This window comes from Ammospiza caudacuta, chromosome 2 (genome assembly GCF_027887145.1).
Source record: "Ammospiza caudacuta isolate bAmmCau1 chromosome 2, bAmmCau1.pri, whole genome shotgun sequence".
Classification (NCBI taxonomy): domain Eukaryota; kingdom Metazoa; phylum Chordata; class Aves; order Passeriformes; family Passerellidae; genus Ammospiza; species Ammospiza caudacuta.
Genome location: NC_080594.1, coordinates 110,409,306 through 110,434,451, shown reverse-complemented (window position 1 = coordinate 110,434,451; position 25,146 = coordinate 110,409,306). Strand labels below are relative to the sequence as shown.

At 41.3% G+C, this 25,146-nt stretch overlaps 1 protein-coding gene across 5 annotated transcripts in view; it reads left to right on the top strand.

Annotated features, from left to right (window-relative positions):
- DMD (dystrophin) overlaps positions 1–25,146 on the top strand; it is a 979,219-nt gene that overhangs the window by 905,584 nt on the left and 48,489 nt on the right. For all 5 annotated transcript variants that reach the window (XM_058822052.1, XM_058822026.1, XM_058822043.1 and 2 more), the window contains 4 exons: positions 4,226–4,300; positions 12,007–12,208; positions 15,574–15,659; positions 18,250–18,407. In XM_058822052.1, coding sequence (XP_058678035.1) covers positions 4,226–4,300; positions 12,007–12,208; positions 15,574–15,659; positions 18,250–18,407 — 521 coding nt within the window. The remainder of the gene's footprint in view (positions 1–4,225; positions 4,301–12,006; positions 12,209–15,573; positions 15,660–18,249; positions 18,408–25,146) is intronic.

The following is a 25,146-nucleotide window of genomic DNA, read 5'->3' as shown; positions in this document are numbered from 1 at the left end:
CTATGGGAAGGGTGTGTGTTTGGCCCTCATTAACTAAAAAAGCAATTATAATAATATTCATAATAATATAAACAAGAAACCTCTCTTTAAAGTAAGAGGAAAGGTAGTTTCCTGGTAGAGTTTATGAGATGCCTTCAGATTACATTGGGAGAGAGATAAATGGCATGAACAGCTTTTAGTGGGAGGTAGCCTGGCCCATCCCAGTGCTTTTAAACACCTTGGGATGACTCTGTCATACAGGACAGGACAATTTCAGATGGAACCTCCCAGTCACTCAGCACTCTGAGCAGATGCAGCAGCTCTAGGAGGGACTTATTTAAATCCTGTTGTCTGGCTTATAGATTTGACTCCTTAAGAGTAAAAACAAATACCCCCTCATGGTAGATGTTAAATCTGTTCTTTAATAGGTTATTTTAGAAAACTTACTGATTTTAATTTTTTTTATTGCTTTTAGTTATTTTGCAAGCTATTTTATGTAGTGAAAGCTCAAGAATATGAGAATATGTTTTCCCTCTTAATATAGTACTCATATCCCAGTGTAAAATCTGGAATTTAGCAAGAGAGGATTAAAAAAATAACCCAAACTGCAAGATTTTATTTGATTACTGATCTGTGTCAGTAGTCAGTGAGACATTCCAGCAGGTGGTTTGAATCACTGACCACTTCTCAGATGAGTGGGTTTTTTTGCCTGATTATGCACTAGCAAAAAGATCTACTGTGTGTAATTGCAGGTATTTCTAGAATACTGTAGAAATAGAACATAGCCCTTATGTTTTGAGATTTCTCTCAACATGCAGAATTATGCAGAAAATGTTAGAATTTAATTATCTTATCATCTTTCTACAGTATTTTTGATTTGAGTTACTCCTATCAGCACTCTGAACTGAAGTACCCTTCATTAAAGCTGCATTTGTAATAAAAGCACTGATTCTTGTTCACTGTTATCATGTTATTAGATAGAGAAAGATATATATGCACTTAACAGAGGGGTCATCCATGGCTGAGTGGTGGGAAAGTCGTGATTTCTCTTTGCTCTGAGATGTAAATATGTCACCAAATACTCCCTCATGGTCCTTTCTTCTGTTGGCTCCTTTCCAGGGGCCAGGTGACCTCTTCACTGCATCGTTGTTTCAGACCATGAACAGATTATGCTCTAGGGCATTTACATTGTTTACAGCTTGAGAGTTTTCTTCTGAGCAAGAAGAGGGAGTATTGTTAACAACTTGCAAAAGTTTCACAATACAGCAAGAGCTTTCCAGCCCTCTGATCACTCCGTTCAGAGGATGAGGTGGTACATTCTTTCTAGGAGTGGGAGGAAAGGGCTGGAGGAATACTTGTTGGTGCACTGAACTCCTCAACCTGCTCTGCAATGATAAAAGCTTTGGAAGCAGGGCTTAGTGGGTCCTGACTCTTTCAGTGTGGGGGTGGAGAAAGCAACATTTTTTTTTCCTTAGGATCCAGGAAGGAAAAAAACAAAAACAATTTCCCAAAGCAGAGAGGTAAGAACTACTGGTGTTCCCATGGGCTTCTGGAAGGTTGCTGCTGCTTGAGCCCCTCTCCTCCCTCCTCTGCCTGTTGCCAGCAGGAGCAGCTGGGGTGTGAGCAGGCAGTGTGTCTGTGCTCCTCACTCGGGGTACCCCCACTCAATGTCAGGGGTGGCTTTACAGCCAGCACGCCCCAGCCCAGGGCCAAGGCTCATTCCCTGGCAGAATTGTATTCTGTGGTTCATATAAATGGGGTCTCAGCCAGCAAGCCAAATGGTTTGAACTCAGTTAGGAAGGGCCTGGGCTCCTTCTGTTGCTACCCAGAGCAACACGTGTGTTCCAGCAGTGGCCCCAGGGGAGGAAAGGCACCACTGACACTTCCATAGGCACAGGGAAGGGAAAAGTGAAATCATTAAGATCCAGTGATCTTAAGTGACTGTCACCATCTGGTGAGACAGCTGTCCATCAGAAGCATGGAGATGGTGGCATAAGGAAGACAGAGGTGAGCAGTTGGCACAGGGACAGTAGCTGGGTGCAGGCTAATCCTGGTGACAGCAGTGACGGTAGCAGTGGCAGTGCGACGGCTCAGCCTTGGCTTGCAGAGCCAAATGAGCACTGGTGCTGCTGCTTTTCCAAAACCTGAGATCAGGGCTCCAAAATGAGCACCTGGCATTGCTGCTTCATCATGTAGAGCAGATGCTTCTTGGCAGCAGTGTCGTTAAGGTTGATGATAAATTCAGTGTGTATTACATATACAGGAAAATAGATGTAAACTGTAGCACTGCCAGGATTAAATGTCTGCATGGATTGTATTTTCTGCCTTGATCGAGGCCTGAAATATGCATACATATTTACTCACATTTCTGAAAATGTAAATAATAAATAGATAAGCTTCTTTCAGAACACTCAGGGAGAATTTAAGAAAGGCTTCTTCATTTTGTCAAATGCTAGCCATAATATTCTTTTACAGAGTACAAATACAGATTTGCAGCGAGGGTACAAAATGTAATTGAATTCATGGTGTGTTTGTGAGAGACTGCTTTATTAATTTCCATTTAAGACAAATTAACTCTCTTTATTTAACTTACTGTATTCTACACCACATAAAGGACCTGTCAGGATGATGGTGAGAGACAGAGCTGGCAGGAACAATACTAGAAGTGCCCATTAAAAAGGTGTATGCAACTGTGCAGACAAAAATAAATTATATACAAAGCTGAAACTTCCTATTCTGCTCTAAGACATGTTTCAGAAATGTTCCACGGCTTTTATTAAGGTATTCAAAACTACTGAATTATCATACCTCGTATTATTCATTCAGAACAGCTTAATTAAAATTAATGTAATTGAGACTATATTCCCTCTGCTACCTATACCTGTACAGCATTATAAATGATGTTGGGATAGTTATACCCAAGCTACCACATTTCAAACAGCTTTACAGCACCTTAGCTCGTATGCCAGCAAGGAAATGTTTTGTCTTTCCCTGTTTTTCATCATATTCTTTCTCTAAGAGTCTGTCAGGTTAGAGGAAGCTTATTGAGCTAAAGGGACCTTTATTTTGAGCCACTGCATTTTTTCCTCTAATGTTCTTTTTATATCTATGTTGTAGTTTACATTTTCTAAGCACTTTCCCATCAGTAATTGCTTAGGCTCCATGGGTTTCACCAGTAAATTAAATGCATTCAGCAGTGTTGTCAGGTGCTGAAACTGGCTGGCACAAGCAGTGTATTTCTGTCTGGAAAACCTTAAGTTGCAATATGCCAAGCAATCTCTTGGGAATGATCCTTAGGCTGCACGGGAGTGTGTGTGCCCAGGAATGAGTTGGGTAGGGCCAAGAGCATCTGTTTGTTCAGTGGTGGGTGGCTGCCCTGTAGTGTATGAGTGTGTCCCCTGCCACTCCTCAGTTCCCAGTGCAGCTGCTGGCAGTGGCCCTTGGGACCAGCCTCTGTGCTCTGGTCTGGTGTGTCTTTGTCCCCACAGCGGCCAGGAGGTTTTGCAAGCCATGGTTAAAGTAATCAGTGGGGACTTGTGCTGATATCCTTATTTTGTGAATTGTATGAGGACAGCTTAGCAAAAGTTGAGCCAGACAGTGTCTCCCCAACTGGGTGCCATTCCCTGTCACGCTGCCAGAGCCACTGGCTCCCTGCCATTTTGCAGGTGGGGACCTGAAAACTCACCTGGCTGGGTGGGCTGGCTTCTCTCCAGAAAGGCTCTACATCTCTGGGCACGGCTGGGGCCTGCTTAGGTGGAAAGCGCAGAAGATTAATTGGATATTTTTAATAAGTTTTCTGTTTTAGCAGTAGCTGAGAGTCACTTGTTTTTTCCTGGGCATAAGTTTTCCCTTGGGGCTGCCTGCACACAGCCTGGCTAGTGCACAAGGTGAACAAGGAAGAGTTTCAGGAGCTTATCTCCCTCACAGTGCCTCCGGTGTGAAAAGTTCTGCAGTATTTCCAGACACTGCTGCAGTCACTGATGTTGTCCTTTCAAGTGCTCTTTAGTTCTGTGCCTTTGAACAAAAGGAAGTAACACTTTAGGACTTAGTGGGGTTTTTTTTGGATGGTTGGTTGTCAAGATTTGAGGTCTTTAACTCAGTGAAATTTCTAACAAATTTTTTTTTCCACCTCTGCTCTTTTAACCAACAGGTATAGTCTTGTAGTTCAACATAACAATGAATTCATGAGTCTGGTTATTTCTGGTGTGTGAAGCTGATCTTTTGTTCTGATCTTGCCTCCCTACAGCTGACCTGAACAACGTCAGGTTCTCGGCGTACAGGACTGCCATGAAACTCCGCAGGCTGCAGAAAGCTCTCTGCTGTAAGTACCTGCCTGTGCCTCACCCTCTGCCAGGAGGGCTCCAGCACCAGCACACAAGTTTATTCACAGATATCAGAAGCAGAAAAACACTCGCACACGTACCCCCAGCTCTGCCTGGTACAAGGAGACCTCTCACTTGAAGGGCCTCCTGCTGCCACCGGTTTGCATGGTCATTACAAACCCAGAGTGCTGGGTGGTCTGCAGGTCTGTGCATTGTAAGGCAGAGCAGCAGTTCAGAAATAAAACTGAACATACCGTACATATTTCTTATCTTTACACACTTTAGCCAGGTGTTTTCACTGTGCCATGTCACTGTGCCATGTCCTGTGCCAGCCACGGCTTTGCAGCTGAAAGAAACACAGTTGTGGTGTGTTGGGAGCAGTGAAATAATGCTTCAATAATGCTTCAGAGCTGGAGTTGCTAATGGTTTGTTAAGTTAAATCTTGAACCCTGAGGGGTTATTGCCTTTAAATGAGATCATCTCAATAAACATTTAGCTTAATTTTTTCCCCAGCTTTCAGTTGTGTTGAAAAGTCTCTCATCAGCTGTTATATTAGTGATGTGCATGTTCGAACATTTTAATTCTCCCCACTGCTCTATGTTATTCTACTTTTCACTAGAATTACATTTCCTTTTTAGCTTATTGTAACCTGATAGCTAAATAATTTGCTGAGAGTTTTCTTGATAGGCCAGTCAGCTGCCAAAGCAAGCAGTTTATTAGGCAGTCCAATTGGGAGGATTATTAAAATATTTTAACATTCACTGTTTGGCATTTAATTACAGGGTTAAATTTCTGACACAGTTGCAAATGTCTCAACTGTTGATTTATCTCAAGTAAGATTTGTGCTCACATGCTTTCTGGAACTGTGTCAAACCTCGGTATTTTTGAGCATGTTTACTTTTAGGCTTATAAGCATGGGTGAATTCCGCTAAAGTGTGCAGACTTAATGTCTGACTGTATAAAAAATAGGGGAAAAAAGGAAAAAATAAACAATAAGTGAGAAGTCTTGTAACATTATGAAGGATTTCAACATTAATTCAGTGACAAAGAAAGAATTATGATTAGAAATATAAACATCTTTCCATGGTACAGCACTTCTGCCACGCTCACTGTGGAAATGTGGTATAAAGAAACTGGAGTGATATGCAGTGAGAAGTATTCATAACCAGTGCAGCACTGAAGGAAACAGAATTTCTGGAATTAACTAGCTGGCAGTGCATAAGTGTAACTTGTAACAGGCTTTTATGACTGAAAGTGCAAAACTTCGCATCCCATTTTATCTGTATTAGAATCATAGAATATTCTGAGTTGGAGGGAACTCACAAGTATGATCCAACTCCAACTCCTGGCAGGCTGCCCCAGCAGTCACACCATGTGCCTGAGGGCACTGTCCAGACACTTCTTGACACTTCCTGACTCTGTCAGGCTTGGTGCTGTGACCACTTCCCCTGGAGAGCCTGTTCCAGTGCCCAGCCACCCTCTGGGTTTAGAACCTTTTTCCAATATCAGACTAAACCTCCCCTGACACAGCTTCAGACCATTCCCTTGGGTCCTGTCACTGGACACAGAGCAGAGATCAGTGCCTGCCCTTTGCCTTCCCCTGACAAGGAAGCTGCGACTGCAGTGAGGCCTCCCCTCAGTCTCCCCCAGGCTGAACCCAGCGACTTCATCCCCTCCTCACACAGCTTCACCATCCTCATTGCCCTCCTTTGGATGTTCTCTAACAGCTTTAATGTCTTTTCTGTACTGTGGCACCCAAAACTGCCCCCAGCACTCAAGGTGAGGCCCCCCCAGAGCAGAGCAGGACAATTCCCTCCCTTGCCTGGCTGGCTATGCTGTCCCTGATGTCCCCAGGACAGGGATGTCCCTCCTGGCTGCCAGGGCCCTGCTGGCTCACACCCAACTTTCCATCAACCAGAACCTCCAGGTCCCTTTCCCTGGTGCTGCTTTCCAGCCTCTCATTCCCCAGTCTGTCTGTACATCCAGGGTTGCCCCATCCCAGGTGCAGAATCCAGGAATTTCCCTTGTTGAATTTCACATGGTTGGTGACTGCCCGGGCCTCTCATCTGTCGAGGTCTCTCTGCAGGGCCTCCCTGCCTTTGAGGGAGTCAGCAGCTCCTCCCAGTTCTGTATCACCTGCAGACTTGCTCTGTGTCCCTCCAGTCTGGTGTTCAAGTCCTTTATGAAGATGAAGAGCCCAGGGCCGAGGATGGAGCCCTGTGGAGCTCCCTTAGTGACAGCTCCCCACTCTGATGTCCCCCCATTCACTGTAACCCTTTGTGCCCCATCTGTGAGTCAGCTGCTCACCCAGAACATGGTGTGTTTTTCCAGCTGGGAGCTGAACATTTTGTCCAGAAAGATCCCATGAGAAATAGTATTGAAAGTTTTACTGAAATCTAAAAAGATTACATAAATTGGCTTCCTTTGGTCAGCTAACTGGGTTACTATGTCATAAAGTACTGGAAAGGTCTGCCTGGGGATGTGGTGGAGTCACCATCCCTGGATGTGTTTAACAAAGACTGGATGTGGCACTTGGTGCCATGGTTTAGTTGAGGTGTGAGGGCATGGGTTGAACTTGATGATCTTGAAGTCTCTTCCAACCTATTTTGTGATTCTGTGTGAATCTGTGAAAAGAAAATTAAGTTTGTTCAGCAGGACTTTCCGCTCACAAACCTGTGCTGGCTGTGACTCTGTGGTCCTTCAGGTGTTTTTCAATAACTGATTCCTACCATTAAATAATTCTGGACTCATCTTGGACTTTTGCACTGGATTTTTGTGGCCAGGTTGTGGTAGCAGGTGTCTCTAGGGGTGACTTCTCTAAGAAGCTGCTAGAAATTTACCCCATGTCTCACAGAGCCAGTGCCAGCCACCTCCAAAACAGACCTGCTGCTGGCCAAGGCCAAGCCCATCAGTGGCAGTGATAGTAGTGTCTGTGGGATAATGTATTTGGGAAGGGTGTGGGAGAAAATTTGCTACACAACAGTGGCTGGGAAAGAGGAGAAGAAATCCATGAGAGAAACAACTCTGCAGACACCAAGGTCAGTGCAGAAGGAGGGGGAGGAGATGCTCCAAATGCCAGAGCTGAGATTCCTCTGCAGCATATGGAGAAGAGTGTGTCCCTGCTGCCTGTAGAGCTCCCCAGTGGAGCAAATGCCCACCTGCAGCCTGTGGAGAACCCTGTGCCAGAGCAGGTGGGTGCCTGAAGGAGGCCGTAACCAATGTGAAACCCCTGCTGGAGCAGGCTCGTGGCAGGAATTGTGAACTCTGGGTGAGGAGCCCACGCTGGAGCAGGTTTGCTGGCAGCACTGTCTGTTCCCCAGGGACTGACTCCTGTGGGAGGGATCCACTCAGGAGCAGTTTGTGAAGAGCTGCAGCCAGTGGGAAGAGCTTGCGTTGGAGCAGTTTGTAGAGGACTGTCTCCCGTGGGAGACTGCACAGAGGAGCAGGAGAAGAGTGTGAGGAATCCTCCCACTGAGGAGAAAGCAGCAGCAGAAACAACATGTGATGAATTGACTGCAGCCCCCATTCCCCTGCTGCTGCTGCAGGGGAGGAGGTAGAGAATTTGGAGAGAATTTGGGAGTGAAGCTGACCCTGGGAAGAAGGGAGGAGTTGGGGGATGCATTTTAAGATTTAAGATTTATTACTCATTATCCTCCTCTGATTTGTTTGGTGATTAATTCAGTTGATTCTCCTGAGTCGGGTCTGTTTTGCCTGTGACAGTAACTCGTGAGTAATCTCTCCCTGTCCTTATTTCGACCCATGAGCTTTTCTATTTTCCCTCCCCTGTCCAGCTGAGCAAACTGAAGTCAGTTCCTCTCTTGAGGTTACATTTAGGTAAATTTTCAGAGAATTGATGCTCTCAGAGACGTGCAGTGGCGCTTACACTGATTACTCTAGCACATTCTTCATACTTGTATCTAAGGAGAAGCATTTAAGGAATTTGGTTAGCAGGCTTTGTTCTTAGAAATATTTTTGCCTGGAGACACCATCATTGTATTTGTGTATTCTATCATTTCAGTGTCGCTTGTGAACTCAGTTCAATTAGGTTTTTTTTAAAACCTCAACTCATTACAAAATTATTTTTCTGCATTTTGGCAATAGTAGAATTAGAGCACAGTGCTGGGTTTCAGGGCTCCTACGCAAAGCCAAAATCCACTTGCGGTAGGTGCTGCTTTCAGCTCTTAGTCTTCATTTCTGTTTTAAAATTGCAGCAGTTTTTAAATATATATATCTTTATATGCCTATATATATCTATAGCACTTCTTTCCTGCAAACTTCATAGAGAACAGCATTTTTGTCTACTGGGGAGTACTCTAAAAATGCGTGTTTTATAGAAGGCCTGCAGAAGTAAAGGTACAGCCTACTTCTCAGTGTCAGGAATAAAACACTTCAAAATGGGAGCTGTACTTAAATTTTAGTTCTTTTCAGTTCATTAATCAGCCCAATGAGTATTAAGACGTTAGGATATTAAACCTAAAGAAGAATATGGAAAATAGCAATCCTTAAAAAATAAATGCTTATGTGTTGTGTTATTTAGTATGTGGCTTTAGCATTTCAGCCTTCAAAATTGTTGTGAGAATGCCAGGTGTAACTATTGCTCCAAGTTTTTTTAAATGTATGGATTCCTTTGATAATCACATCAAAGCATGATGACTTTCTTGTCTTGCTGCTTTTAAAGATCTGATCTTCAAGTGCAAACCACATCAGGACATTGTGATATCAATAAAATGAGATGTATTCACAAACTTTTCTTGGAAATGCAGCAAAAGAAAATATTCAAGAACTTCTGCAAGGGGTCTTTTTTCCTTTAACTGTATGCAGACTAGATTGAATATATTTTTTTAATGTGTCAGCCAACAGCAGCAGGTTACAGAGAAGGTGATCTTCGCATTCTGGGAGGACCGTTTATACTTTTTATTACCAGCCATATGTTGAGTTTTCCCTGAGTTCAGTTTGTGACCTCTAGAGTGCACTTTCTCCTGCCTATTAATTGTCACTTCTGTCCTTGAACTGGTTACTTATTCCATGTTGTCTGTTATACTTTTCCTGCAATCTGGCAGTGTCTAGTTCAAAACATCCTAACCTTTTCTCTATTGCCTTCGAGGCCAAAGAAATATTTATATAAGTGACTTAGACTTCAAAGTAAGCTAGAAACCACTGCTCACACAGATTTTGGAGTCAGTTTTGGAATTTTAAATAGAAAAGTTTAAAAGAGTGGCAGAGAACCCACAAGAAGTGCAAAGCATAAAATGGTGTGGTTTATTTCAAGTAAAGCTTTCCAGATCACTGCAGGGTGCCAAATATTCAGCTCTTCAATACCTATCTGATTGTCTTGTGTAAATTGGTCATTTACAGGACCTTCTTATCTGCATTTAGGAAATAAATATGCAGTTCTGTGTTCTGGGAGAGGACCCCACACACACATTTCTTAAGTCTTGGTGGGAAAGATGAAGGAGGATCTTAATGTGATGAAGGCCAGAGCCTTCCTTTTTCCCACAAAAAGAGGTTCCCTAAAGCAGAACGTGTTGGCAAGCGCTTTTTGCTTGTTAGGAGATAATTGTGTGTTTCAAACTTGGGGATAGGACAGGAGGTTGATGAAGAGTGGGCTGAAAGGCTTTTCAGAAGATGCTGTTTATTAACAGAGGAGCTTTCACAAAGTGGAATGACCCATGTTTAGCAGTAGCTGCATATATAATTATGCTGCCACTCAGACGCCTGAGGGGTTCATTTAATTACCGTTGATTCGTAGTCTCAAAGGAACTGAGAGTTCAGCCTAAAGCTCAGTTATAGGTGTTTGAGGGCTGTGCTCCATTTTCAATTTGACTAATGAATTCTTAGAAGAAAAATATCCTTCTGAGACGCTCAGGAACAGATCTGATGTTTTTCCAGGATTTAACACTGATCTTAGCACAGCTACATTTTTTATGCTAGAAGGTTAAACGTAATATTCCAAAATACTTTATTTTAATAAATGTCTATATGCTAATGTGAAAAAAAGCTAAAACTCCAATAAAACTCTGCACAAAATCATGGAGTCAAAGTTAAATTTCTTGGTGTAATAATAGGGATAGCATTCCAAGGTTTCCTTGTTCACTGTAGCACTAGGTATGTTAGGCCCAGAGGACAAAATTTTCAGAAGTGCTTAAGGGATTTAGTAGCAGAAGTAAGTCCCTATTGATTTCCAATGAAATGTATACTCTTGAAATTCTTTTGGCAATTACAAAATCCCAGCGTACTGTCCAAGCAGCATTGCAAGCCAGCCCTGTGGGCAGCTAAAGTATTTCTCATCTCCCACTAGGACATCAAAGGGACAGTTTCATCCTGGGTAAAACAGGATACTCAAGTGTGAATTTGCCAAATGTGCCCTTAAACAGGATCAAGTTCTAAAAAAATTCCTATATGGTGTTCTGCATTTAGCTTCTGCTCATTATGTAGTGTTTTTTTCAACGTTATGAGATGCTGCTCACCAGCACTCAAGAAAACACATTTTTTATTCCAGTGAGAGAAAAACTGGTCTTGCAGTTGAGTCAGTTAATTTTCTAGTTTTGTGAAGAATTTCCTGGATGATTTTGGGCAGTTCATTTTGGACCAGATGCTACTGCCTTGGGTCATATTCCATCGTGCTGCGCTGTGTGACTGCTCATGGTGTGAGCAGGATTAACAGCATCTGGGCTTCAACATCCCCATTGCTCACACCCTGGAAATTCACTGCAAGGAAAGTCACTGCACTTCCCACAGGGAAGTGTTTCCCTGTGGCAGCCAGAAGATCATCATCAACTATCTCATCTTTCTGATTTCTTTTGTTCTTCTTCCTGCCTTACTTTGTGAGCCAACATCCCATGATTTTGTGTGCCCTGAGTGTGATGCTGCTTGGTGATGTTAGTTTGCAGAAGTTAAGAGCTGAGAAAGGGAAGTTCAGTTTTGCCCTGGACATCTGCATTTCAAAATTCAACTGACTTAAATTGGAGAAAAAAAAAAATTTAAATGTCTGTGACAAAAATTTCTGTTGCATGTTGACTAATTAGTTTAAACATACCTCTATGGCATTACCAAGTCTTACTCGGTAATGCCATAGAGGTATTGATAATTATAAATGCTGTTCATAATTAAAAATGGATACATTTTATTAATAAAAATTGAAACAGAATATGTAGTGTTTCCAGAACCTTCTTTCCACTCTCCTCACTAGAGGAAAAGTGACAGAGAGGTTAGTCACAGCTCAGCTCTGATTTGTTTGCATATTCCGTATGGAGTTTGGTTTGGTTAAGATTGCTGGACTTCTCTAAGAAATGGGCAGTGCATCTCTGGAAAGCTGATGACCTGTGCTATGGTGAGAGCACATTTGGTGAGTGCAGTAATCAAACATTAGCCTGTCTATCTGTAGGAACATAAAGCATGAAATACATAGTTTTTACTTGCACAGCAATTTGTGTAATATTTCCATAGGACCCAAGAGCATAATAAGTACTTTACAGCTAAAAATGAAGCAGATACACACTGGTCTCTAAGGCCACTGCTAAATAACAGTGCATCTGTAGGAATTCTGAAACCAGTCTTGCATGTGACTTTCAGAGGACATTTTACATCCTCTGGCCGGGCACATGAGCCGAGTACAGTGCTCTGTTTACTTTTTGGATGTGGGTAATACAACCATGTTTCTCTTCGGTCTTTATGGGTGTGTATTTTTTTTTTTTTATTTCAACAGTGGATCTCCTGAGTCTGTCTGCTGCCTGTGATGCCTTGGACCAGCACAACCTCAAACAGAATGACCAGCCAATGGATATTCTGCAGATCATTAACTGCCTGACCACCATTTACGATCGACTGGAGCAAGAGCACAATAACCTGGTCAACGTCCCCCTCTGCGTGGACATGTGCCTCAACTGGCTGCTGAATGTCTATGACACGTATGTATGAGGGCTCAGGACAGGGGAAAGCTCCAGAAGCTTTCCCAGTAGCACAAGGGGAGGGGAAATGTATGTTGAGCTGTTTGCCTCATTACAGCATGAGTGGCTTGGAGCTGGAAAAAAGGGTAGTTGAAATAAAAGTTTAATAAAACTAATGGTTTAATGGCTGCATTTAGCTGAATCAATACAGCCCTTGGTTAGGCTTACAATCTTGGATTTACTAAGCTAGGTAATGAGAGAGCTGGAAAACAACTGTTTAAGCAGATTTTTTTTGTTCAGACCAATTCTGTGACTGCATGTCTGTCCACAGTAGATCATGACTTTACATGGCATTTTAATTAATTTTGATAAAGAAATTCAAGAGAATTATCAAGATGCAACAGAATGAACACTGTATAAACTCTTGCCTGTCTATACCTCTGGATGTTTAACCTTTTCAAGTATGTCAGTTTTCCATAGCTTTCAGTCTGTCATTCTTTTTCAAAGATGGAAGAGGGTTATCTCTTGTCTAATGTGCTTGCAACCCTTAGCTGTAAGAAGATTTGAGAAACATTTAATTCAAAATTTAATTTTAAAAAGTGTACCCATCAGTATAAACACAACAGACTAAATATACCTGAAGAAAATTTATGGGTATTCCTTTTAAGTGGGTTAATGATAATGCTCATGATGTATAGGCAAATGACAACATAAGCTCATTGTAGAATAAGCCATTATATTTGTATTTGGAGAATTTAATTTTTAAAAAGTCATTTTTGTGTTTTTATGGTTTTTATAAGCCACTTCCAGCCAGACATGCTCATTTCTGTGGTGGAATAAACATTTACCTGTAGAATTGGAAGGTCATGGGACAATTACTGTATTGCTGTTGACATTTTGATCCATACTGTTGTTGTAGGGCCATAACGTTGTTCTTCCATCCACCCTTTGTCAAAGGAGTGAAGCTTCAGTGATCACCTGCAAAAGAAAAGTACATATTTGTACAGATCTTGTCTTCCTGAAGGATCACCTCCAATTAGTCAGTTTTTTGTGACATCCCCTGCAGCAGCTGCAGTATCCTGTGGATTACCCTGATTACATTATACTTCTTTTAGTTTACCAGGTCTAGGGAATGGGGCTATATTCATTCAAGAGCCAGGTTTTATTTGTTTAATCTGCTTTGGCTGGCACAGAACAGTGATCCACTTCTTAGTTACCATGAACCAAAAATAAGACATAGTTGAGGACTCCCAGTTAGTGAAAACAAAGCATGTGTTGGGGATATTAATCTGTATCAGTCACATAAGAGGCAGAGAGGGAACTAAAGGTCATTCCACAGGCTGCTCCTAAGCTGAACTGTCCAGTTTGCATGTGGCTTGTGCACTAGCCATGTCCAGTCTAGCTTTCTCTGTGTTGCACTGTGCTGCAAGTACAACATCAGAAATTATAATTGTCTGCCTCCAGGCAATTCCCTAGGTGTGCTGGGGAGCTGCACATTGCAGGGCACAATGGAACACAGAGGTGTTTTTATGTGTGAGGAAAGCTTGTAGCTATTTTACCAAAATTCAAGTTTAAATTGCACTGGTAAGAGAGGTGACCTTGGGGTTATGTGTGTTTAGTTTTCATTGTAAACTTAATATGCAGAGATCAACCAAAGTTCAGAGCGCTACCAGAGACGTTTAATTAAATGTACTGCATCTTTTCTTATAATTGAAAACTGTCATTTGTAAAGATATTAATCAAATTCACAGTCAATGACTGATCTAATTATGGGTACAGCTCTGCAAATCCTGCACATTTCGGATTTGTTTTAATTGATCAGTCACTCATGCTCATTTGCAGTAGCTTGCTAAATTATTGGTTTGACTTGGGAGGAGAGGAGAGTGAACTGAACAACTCATGATTCGTACAAGTTTCAATTTAATTGCCTTGCAGAGCAATCATTATTCTATATTCTTCTCTTGTATAATTTGCATGAGTCTGGTATTCATCAGGAGGAGTTTCTCAGGGCACAGATGATAATTAATTTGGAAAAGATTTGAGGGAGAGGAGTGAGAGGACCAGAGTGTGAAATGCATAGGTAAACTACAAATGCTTCTTATTCATGATGAAAAACACAAGATTCTTTAATAAAAAGCTGCAAATTCTAAATTTGGGTTTGTCCACAGGTTTCTGTCTGTACCTTTTATAGGGTTTGCAGGGGAGATGTGTGGGTAAATGAGCACTGCTGGCTCCTCAGCTCTTTCACAGGATTAAAAAGACCCCATGCATCTTTACCTGTGGTGCAGCCTGATGCATGGCCATGGCCTGCCTCTACATGATTCATCTTATTCCCAGTGGGGGCCTTACTGGTGATACTTCAAAGCTGTTGATAAGTCTCTGCTTCAAAAATGTTGGGTTTAGGCATTAGCCTCCTGTTTTTTGTATGTCTTTGTTTGCAATAGATGTTACATATTTAAAATGCTATCAGAAACACAAGTCTGGGGGGGAAGCCAGCAACTGGGAGTAAATTGAGTTAAAGCAGATGAGTGAGAGAAGATGTGAAGGTTTGTCAGTGCGTTGCCTGCAGCTCAGAGGAGGATGTTGTTCTCTCTGTCACATTAGAAAGCAGTAGTAGTAGTGTGGGCACGTTACATGGCAGGAGTGGGCATGGGGGAGAGACTGACAGGCAGCAGGGGCTGCTTGGAGTGTCCCAGCCCCTTGGCACTGCACAGGAGAGCTTTGAGCGCTGCCAGGAGGAGCTCAGAAACCACCCCAAGGTGTTAATGGCATAACTGTACAGCCTGCCTGCCTTGCCATGATTTCTAGGCAGGCTTTATCTTTCACCTGAACATATTGCAAGTGTCTCTGTCACTGCACACTTCTGGCAGAGGCTGCTTTTTCATGCTTGGCTTCCTGTTGCCTTTTCAGGCAAGTCAGGGCATGGCGGACAGACAGTAAGCAAAGACTTTCTAAAGGCAACTGTTACATTGGATTTCTGGTGGAAGTGAAGCTATATTGTCTTTGGCAAGAGGACTAGTTTGCTGTTCTGTCAGGGACCTCATCTCCTCTGAGAATCATTCAGCAGCAGTTCATAGAGAAGCCTGTTCAAGGAAGCATAGTGTAAAGACCCTTTACTCACTCTTTTTATAAAAAAGGAGATGAGTAGTTATTTCTGATCGAGACCATTTCACGTGGAGTTGCTACAACCTCACACTGCAATTCAGCTATGCCTGTGAAGCCACAGCAATGTTTTGTTTTTCTAGCTTAACTAATAACCATCCAGCTTGAGTGTTGTCTGTGAGATTTAATTTATGAAGTCTACAGTACTGCAGTGAACTTGGTTATAGTAAACAAATTATGACATGATTGGATTTTATTATCAGCCAGTGTTTCTTTTCCATTAGGGGTCGAACAGGAAGGATCCGTGTCTTATCTTTCAAAACCGGTGTCGTGTCCCTTTGTAAAGCACACCTGGAAGATAAATACAGATGTAAGTCCATGTAATTATTTTGGGTTTACCTAATGTTTGTGTTCCTGTTTTATTCCTCCTGGTTTTTAATTGAAAAAAACATTTAAATAGCGTACAGAAACATTATTTTAGATATTGCAGATGCAAAGGGTGTTGTTTCACCTTGTATTTTTAAGGTATTTGTTCTCTGTAGTTTTAGGCAATTTAGCCTTGCAGTTGCCAAACATTTTTGATCACATCCCTCCCAGCAGAAAAAATTTTGCCCATGCACCTCCAATAGATGTGGATCTATTTATAAATTATGTACAAGTACTGCTGTACTAATATATTGTCTACATTATAAAGCATACCAAAAGTAGAAAGTTAAGAAGGATGTGATAAAGATTAAATAAACACTATTTTTAAACTTTCGATTGAATTTATTATCTGTACAAAAAGTATTTCTTTACTGAGCCCTGATGGATTGTCTTGAACACTCTCTGAGGCACAAGAACCCCTTTGGAGACCACTGGTTCAGCACACCTTTACACACAAAAATGCATGTCTACAGGACACTTGCATTACACTATTTTTAAATATATTAACTTTTTTTAATGATTCCCACATTGTGGTCAGTCTTATTATGTACATTGTGTTTAAATATAGTTGCTACCTTTAAATAAATAACTTTCAATAAATAAGTACTGAAGGTGGGCAAATTTTGCGTATTTTAAGGGGAAATACTTGAAAAAATTTCACTTGCAGTCTTAGTTTTATGTGACTGATAAGTCAGTTCACTAATGAGATTAGGATCCAGAAAAGAATTACTGATAAATGTAGTTCTCAAGAGTAACTTTCATGTTGAATTAACTGGTATCACTCATTCAAGCACTTAAAAATATGACTGAAAATCCAGCCTTTAGCGTTTGACCCAATACCATAGCAGTTCTTCTTCAGTTGTTATCATTTTACTCTCTACTAATGCAAGCTGAAGACCTCTAAAGAGAAAACAGACAGTACCAACAGTGGGGTTTCTGCATGACAATGAGTAATTGGATCAGATTTTAGGGCAATCACAATGAATGTCACAGATTTCTAGATGTTTAGTGTGGGTGTTAAAAATTATTCAGAAAATATTTTTAAAAATTTAGTACAGATATTTTTCAAAATTGTATTTCATCTAAGATCATCAAAGTTATAAAGGAAAACATTTATTCATGTTTTAGATTCTCCTGCAGTGTGTGTGCACGGTAATGCATAACCTATTAAGTGTCCTATAACCTTGCTGAGGACATTTAATGTTTTAATGATGGGGAAATTGAAACTGAATAGCTGTGGGAGGGGAAGGAATTGTGTCTGTCCTGCTGTGGAGTGGCTTTGCCATCCATGCTGAAGTCATAGTGCAGTTGCCATTATTATTGCTGCAAGTATGCAATGACTTGCACCCCTTGCAATTTTTTGTCTCATTTGTGCAGCAAATGAGTTGGTTGTGCTAGAGCATGAGTCTTAAGGCTTGCAGAGGTGATGGAAGCATTCATCCCAGAATTATTCATTATATAACTAGACTTTTAAGAGTGAAATTCATGTAATTAAAAAATAATCCTTTCTCTATCTGTTCCTTTATTCCTTTGGAAGAAAGCAGGTGTCTAAGCAGTGCTAGGAAAGTTATCTCGAGCAGTGCGGAAGCACCTTTATAATTGTGTCCCTGGTGTTGGGTAAAATATTAAAGTGACTCCAAAAAAAGAGCATTATTTTATTCTAGCCTTATTTTGCTCTCTCTTTTTTTTTTAACTGTTGAAAAGTAGGGTGCATTTATTCAGATAATGTATTGTCAACAGAGATGTTGCCAAATAAATATGTCATTTAACAATAAACTGTTTCTTCTTTTTATTATGAATTCTATAACCTCCTCAATATATACTTAGTATAATTAATCCCCATCAAATTAAATTGAGCTTATGAAGGGATAATAATTCCTTCCTGTAAGGATTCTCTTCTAGAATGATGCAATAACAGAACATGGCATCAAGTGACATTTCACTTCAGAAGCGAAAAATTAATACGGTATTAAAATTTCTGATGGCTGGCAGGTTCTACCATATTGTAATTTTTATTTTATTTTAGAAATTCTCTTGAATTAAAATATCATCATATATCAAAGTTAGGCAGCTCTTGGTTATCATTTTAATTCATCTGGAAGAGAAATGGATTCTCTGAGTTGTATGTTGATTGCTGAGAGTTGAAAAGGCGCTCTGTGTTGTATGAAATTATTTTACCATTAAACATTATTTTTTATACATCTGTGTTGTGGCTTGAAGATCCTGCTGTTTAGTTAGCTGTGTTATCGAGTCTCTGCTTCTATCACCAGAAATGACACAGGTGCTGTGTTAGAGTGGCCTTTCTTCCCAGGCACAAGCCAGTAGCACTATTAAAAATTACCACACGACTCACATTTCACAGAAAAACCCCAGTGTTTATGGGAACAGAAGCAGCCAGATGGAAGTTTTATTTGTGCTCGTGTCCTCCAAGGCTGTTGACCGCACCTGTGAGCCTGGGAAACAACGCAAATCTGGGCTGCTTGCCACATCCTGATGGTGATGCTTGACCTCTGGTGTCCTTCTCCTTCCTGCAGACCTGTTCAAACAAGTAGCGAGTTCCACTGGCTTCTGTGACCAGCGCCGGCTGGGGCTGCTGCTGCACGACTCCATCCAGATCCCACGGCAGCTGGGCGAGGTGGCCTCCTTCGGGGGCAGCAACATCGAGCCCAGCGTCAGGAGCTGCTTCCAGTTTGTAAGTCCGTGTTTTGCTGGCTCTGAATTTCCCAGTTGGTATTTATCTTGAGCTTGCCTGTACTTCTGAGGAGGGTTGAAAATCTGGGATGAGGATTAGGGGGCTACTGTGGTTCATGTGACGTCCAGAGAAGGGTGACAAGGCTGGTGAGGGGCTTGGAGCACAAGCCCTGTGAGGAACATTTGAAGGAACTGGGGTTGTTTAGCCTGGGGAAGAAGAGGCTTAGAGGTGACCTTATTGCTCTCTACAACTTCCTCAAGGGAGGTTGTAGACAGGTGGGGGTCAGTCTCTGACATAACAAGAGGACACAAGCTACATCAGGGAAGGTATAGGTTGGATATTAGGAAAAAAATTTTCACCAAAAGAATAACAAGGTACTGGAATGCTCTTCCCAGGGAAGTGGTAGAATCACCATCTCTGGATGTGTTTAAAAAAAGACTGGACATGGCACTGGGTGCAATAGTCTAGTTGAGGTGTTAGGGCATGGGTTGGACTCGATGATCTTAGAGGTGTCTTCCAACTTCATTATTCTGTGATTCTGTGGTTCTGTGATGGTAGTGGCCATTGCCTTATTAAACTGTTCCTTTGACGAGGTGTATTTTAATTAGTTCAGAGGGCAGATAATTGTCATTGGGGCTCCTGTTGGAACTGAATTCTTCAAACAGTGTAAGTCTTGGTTCCAGCAGCTCCTGGCTTTACAGTTTTCTATTGCCCAGCAGTAGATAACTGTTTGTTACTGCTATGTGGGTGAACAGCAGTGGTTTATCTGGATTTTGGGCATGTACATAGCAGTGACAGCCAGGTGCCATGGGGAGCAATAGGCAACTGCCTGCAGTGCTGTCTGGGGGCGAGGAGTGCTCGATGAGCTCCTTCCACTCCTTGAATGGATAATACCAGTTTTCTTTTAAAGAGTACTGAAAGAATTCCTGTCCTGTCTGTTGAGGAATACACAGCAAACTGGAGGCTCTTTTTCAAACTTGTAAATTATTTAATCTGGGGAGGAAGAGAGTTAAGGGAATTATTCATCCTTATCATAACTACCAGCAGAATGCGCAAGATGAAGACAGCTGCTTAGTGAAAAGGTAGAGGAGGGGAGGTAATGTATGGTCTGTGATTAACTCTAAATGCATCTTCTACATTACAATGGAAGAAAGCTCTTTTCCCATCTCCTCACTGTCCCTGAGGGATTTTTTTGTTTGCTTGGGGAAGGGGGGAGTTGTTTGCTTTTTTGCCTGCTGCTCAAGTTTCATTATGTAGTAGTTTCAGTTCTGTAGTAAGCAAAACACAGCAAGTGTTTTCAATGAATATTAATGCTTGGAAGTAGACTGCATACACACAATGACTTCGAAAAGAACCTAATTCTAAAATCATCACAAACTTCAGTTCTGATGGGACATTTGCTTTCTGTATTTTTGACATTTCCTGTGACAGATTAATTCTACAGGATTTACATTTTACTGTTTCTGTCATTCATGTCATGACCTTTTATAATTCTAATTGGGATTTGATGCCATTTCAGAATGAGTGTTTTATGGGCCTGTGTCCTGGGTGAATAACCCATGCTCATAAACTGTGCACAGTAATGCTGATAGCTGTGTTAGACCCTGCTGATGGTTTCAAGCCTTGACTTCCATGTTGGGCTTTCAAGTGGCACCAACACAAATCCATGGTAAAGATTTTGTACAAATGACCTTCCTCGGGAATTAGGACTCACTGGTTTCTGTTGTTTTCCCAAGTAAATGTCAACAGCACCTAAAAACACCATTGAAAAACTGATAAGGAAAGTGACCTTAGAATCTGGCAAAACCATAGGGTTTTTTTTTTAAGAAGGCTGCCATTCTGTGTTTTTACACTAGGAATAAACAATAGAAAATCACAGTGATGAAACACATCAAACACATTTTTTTTAAAGTAGGAAGACTCTTGGAGATGATCCTGTGCAGGTCTGGGAGTTGGACTCAGTGATTCTTGTGGGTTCCTTCCAACTCAGCTTGTTCTGTGATTCTGTGATTTTGTGATAACTGTTTATTTGAACAAAAGGAGTTAGCAAAAGGAGTTGTCACTAGAAATGAAGACATGCCAGCAGGCTGGAGGTTGTATCACATCCAGTTGCTGGCATTTCTAGGAACGGCCCAAGCACAGCTGGACACAACCTTTGGCATGCTCAGAAATCAGAACATCAGAAAACCTGATTTTCTTCTCTTACTTGCACTGAAAAATGGATTTTTTTCATACCTGCAATAGGAGGAATGTCATCCTCTCTTTTTTCCTCCAGATGAAGCTTCATTTTAACTCTCAGAGTGCAGATTGGTTTTGAGTCTGGGCTGCAGCAGAACGGAGATCTCCTAGGAGGGTCAGAAAGGGGGAGGGAGGCTGAGATGAGGAGAGGAGATAAAGGAATAGGTGGGATGGAGTCCTAGGAAGAGGATCAGAAATCCAAACATAGGGAAAGCCCTAATGAAGGCAAGGGAGAAGGAATTAAGGAATGGAAAATAAGGATGACTCTTAGGGAATGACAGTAACAATAATAGTGATGAAGGAAACACTGTGGATAGAATAAGGCATAAAAGAAAGGAGCAGCCAGGAATGGAGATGGGGAAAGAGATCAGAATTTCCCATGAGAAAGGGAGAAGGGGAGCACTGAGACATCCTTTCAGTGTAGGATGGTGGGCTCCAGGATCCACAGGCTGGGGGCCAAGCACAGAAATATTGGTGGGGGAACATGGAGCAGCCCAGGAGTTAGAGAGGCTGGAAAAGCTGGACAGCCAGGCAGTACTGCTGCTCCAGCAGCCTCCTGTTACTGGAGCAAGATAATTCATTTTTGAAGAATATCGTGGGGTTCATAGTTTACATTACTGCATGGGAACTAATTTAAGTCTTTCTTTGTACGCCCACGTTGAGGAACGCTTTTTCTTTAGCTTTGGTTTTTTTCTTCCCTTTTTTCTTCCTTCTTTCTGGTGATGATAAGCCAACAATATAATTGCAGTCATGTCAGAGTTGCAACAATTGTGTGCTTCAGAAGTGGTTCTCCCAGCTCCCTTAGGTTAGGTGCCCTGGCAACGGCCTTGTCTGTCTGCACAGCAGCAGAAAGAAAGGGGATGTTTACTGTTGCCAGAGATAACAGGGGAAATCTCTCCTGCTTTTTGAAGGGTGAGTCCTTGGGAATGAGGTTTGGGCAGGGAGGAGCCCAGCCGTGCTGTTGGCAGCAGCCTTGCCTGCTGCACCCCTCTGCTCCTGAGAATTGGGTCCCCTTCTCCCGAGGCTGCTGCTCCAGTCCTTTGCTACTTCTCCCTCCCCCCTTGTGCTTTCTGTAGTTTTCTTCATTTGCAGGAAGGTGCTGGTAGAAGTTCATGGGAGGAGAACGATATCATGGGACTCATCTTTTCTATTTGGGGCAGGGGTGTGTAATTTCTGCTTTGAGATTTTCAAGAAAAAAATGCTTTTAAGTTTAGAGAGCAAAGAGCTTAATCCAGTGACCACTTGAAGACTGTATAGTTCTGCTTAAGCTCAGAATGCATCAAAGCAATCTATAGATCCATGAAAAATTGAGTGAATTCAGTGTTGCTGCAGTGTGAAAGGACTTTCCTTTTAGTTCTGTGATGAGTAGGTTTTTTAAGTAAACAGGGTAGGGAAATGATATGGAGTGAAGGACACACGGTTTTAATCACGGTGGAAAATTATTAATATGCTTTCCTCATATAGTGTAAACAGGACCTAGGAATTCACACTACTGCCTTGGATGAGTTACTGTGACATTGGGACTTTGAAGAAATGTGATGAGAGAGCAGAGTGCAGCTCAGATGAAAATGTTCCCCACCATTCCTCAGTAAAATGTTGGACAGTTGTCTCTTGGTTATAAAATGCTTTAAGTATGCTTTCTTTCAAGGATATACTTGAATCAGAGTAGTTGATGTTAAAAACTAGAACAGATGAAGCTAAGGAGTAGTAAAATATGTGCAGTTAACTCATACATGTATTTTTAACCTTGTTTTGCTTCACTTTGATGAAGCAAAGTATTTTTATATTCTGTACTTTGTAGTCTTCATTACGAGATTTGTACTTGATCAATGGTAAGGCAAGATCAGCCTACTTTCTAAAAACCATGGAAGTGTGTCCAAATCTGGTGTATTTACTCAGGCAAATAAAATCCAAAATAGAGCTATTAGTCCTTTTAGGTGGCATTTGGGTGTTACAAATCCTGGGCCAGGACCCTGAAAGTGACTTTGGCCATAAATGCTGTGATTTGAATTGATTGGAGGCATTGTTTATTGCTTTTATTTTTGAGCAGTTAGAAAATACCAGTACTATGTACAAATAAAGTTATATATACAAGTCTTTATGAAAATAACTTACACGTGCAGTGTTACTGTTGAGGGACTCAGTCTCTTTTAACAGATTCAGGCAGCCCTTGTTTCTATTCATAGGATATTTCTTCTGCTCCTGGCTCTGACAACAGAGAGCTGGCCAAAGGGAACTAGCAAATCCTTCCTCAAGCTGCTGTGCTGTAAATGTCATAAAACAGCAATTCTGGTTTTATTTCAGCAGGATTTTGTGAACCTGTGCCTGACTTTGGAGGCAGTCTTGAGGAGTCCTACAAATAAACTGCTTTCAGAAGCTATTTTAAAATGGTTTAAGGGGTGGGGATCAGCAAGATGCTGTTCAAGTGTGCATGATATAAAATTACACTAATTCTGGATTCATGCTATTTTGTTTTATTATTCTTTGCTACAACACAAAAAACATTGACTGTCACAGCAATCAAGTGTAATGCAGGAGGGGAAGATGAGGGTGAGCAGGGTTAGGTCTGACTGAGGAGACAGGGTTGCTGTTACTGGCAGCTCTGCATTTTTAGACTTTACAAGTTATAAGAATCCCAACCCTCAGTTCTGTTTGTCCAAAACAGTATTTACTAATGTAAAGCTTTCCACACAGGGTGTAAAACACCATTCAATTAACAATGTCAATTTATTTCCAGTCAATTTCCTACGCTGCTCATAAGCAGAATATAGCTAATCAGAAATGTTATCAGAAATTTCTGCTGTATTATCTGCCTCAGTCTAAAAGCATAGCACATTTTTCATGTAAAATCCCATCTGTATTTTGTAGCATATTTCCTATTATGGACAGACAAAGTTAATATAGCATAGGATATTTTTTCAGCTACTAGCTAGAGGAAGAGAGAGGAAAGAACAAAAAACTCGTCTCCCAAGTATTGCATAAAGATGGTAGCACCACCCAACTTCCTATTTCCCCATTGTTTCTGCAGAATAAATACTGAAAAACAGATGTCTGGAGCATAATGAATTTGAATGCCCTCCATAACAAATTGTTACTTGTAAGCTGGAAAGGCCTTAATGAATTTTACTTTATGATTTACTCTGTTATTACCATAAAAATTGTGAGTTGCACAGAAATGTGTTCAAGAGAAGAACCATTAATATTCTTTACAGCTTGATCTTGTTTCTTCAGATATGAACTGTATGAATTCAGCCTTTTTCCCATATGTAAAATCTTCAGTTGCTGCCTTACTGGATTTAGAGATTATTTTAAAAATTGTAATAGCAGCTCAGGAGGCAGCTGAGAACTGTCTGTCCTATACTGTCTGACCCTGACCAGCTTTTCTCCACGTGGCTTTAAATCTTTGTGTAATATAATTCAGAAGCAGTTCTGATACATTTTAATGCACCTAATCTCTCTGAGCACAGGTTTTGTACGGCCGCCATACGGAGCTCTGCCTAGGCAGCTATTGGGGCTGCTGGCAATTGACAGTGACTGCAAAATTAAAATAGATCTAGGGTGTTACAGAAAGTCTTTCATTGCTGCAGCATTTTCCTGCAAATTTAAAGCAGCTACGAGTGGAGAGCAGCGCTTTGAGCGGCTCATTCTTATTCTGACTGCAGCTTGCACTGCAGCATTTCCGTACACCTCGTGTTTTTCTATTAGAAATTGTATATTAAAGAGATCCTCTTAATTTATTTTTTTTCAGGCTTAGAGGACCTCTGTGTAGTCTGTAGAAAGTGTAGTCTGCTAGGCAGGGTTATGGTTTGCCAGCGTAGTTGCTGGCTGAAGCTGGATCTCTGAGTGAGTCACAGAGAGACTCTCCCCTGCCCTTTTGTTGCCCTGCCTTCCAGCTGAAAATAGAGATGGTCATATTTTAGAAGCCTGCCTTTCACTTAAGAGATCCAAAATTAATTTAATTCAACTGAATTCACTGATGTACTGTGGCAGAAGGCAGTATTCACTGTTGTGAACAAATCCTTTTGCCAGTGTTGACTGGACTTTACTGTGCTTTTGAATTTCTCTTTTTATTTTGGGGGAGGCTTCCTAAATTCTGCAGCTATGTGAAAAAACAGAGAACTAGGGCATAGTGCAGAAGACTTCAGAAGTGTTTCAGTGTATATTCTATTTAATATAATCCTTCCATGAATATCAAATTGTGAAGGACTTTATCTGAATAATTGTAGGTATGTTCTGATTTGATGTTTTTATCCCAAACATCCAAAAAAGGATGTTTTTGACTATACTAGAAGTCCATGTATATGGATCCCAAGTGTAGTGATAGGAGTTGTTGGATGGTTTCCCAAACGAGCACCTTAAGAAGGAAGCTCTGACCAAGAATCTTTGTTTTTGATTAACAAAAGTTTTGCAACTGCATTTTAAGTCAATTGTAATGCAATTCATTATTCAGGGCACATTACAGGGCTTGTTATTTCACATCTTTTTTGTGGGGCTCTGTCTG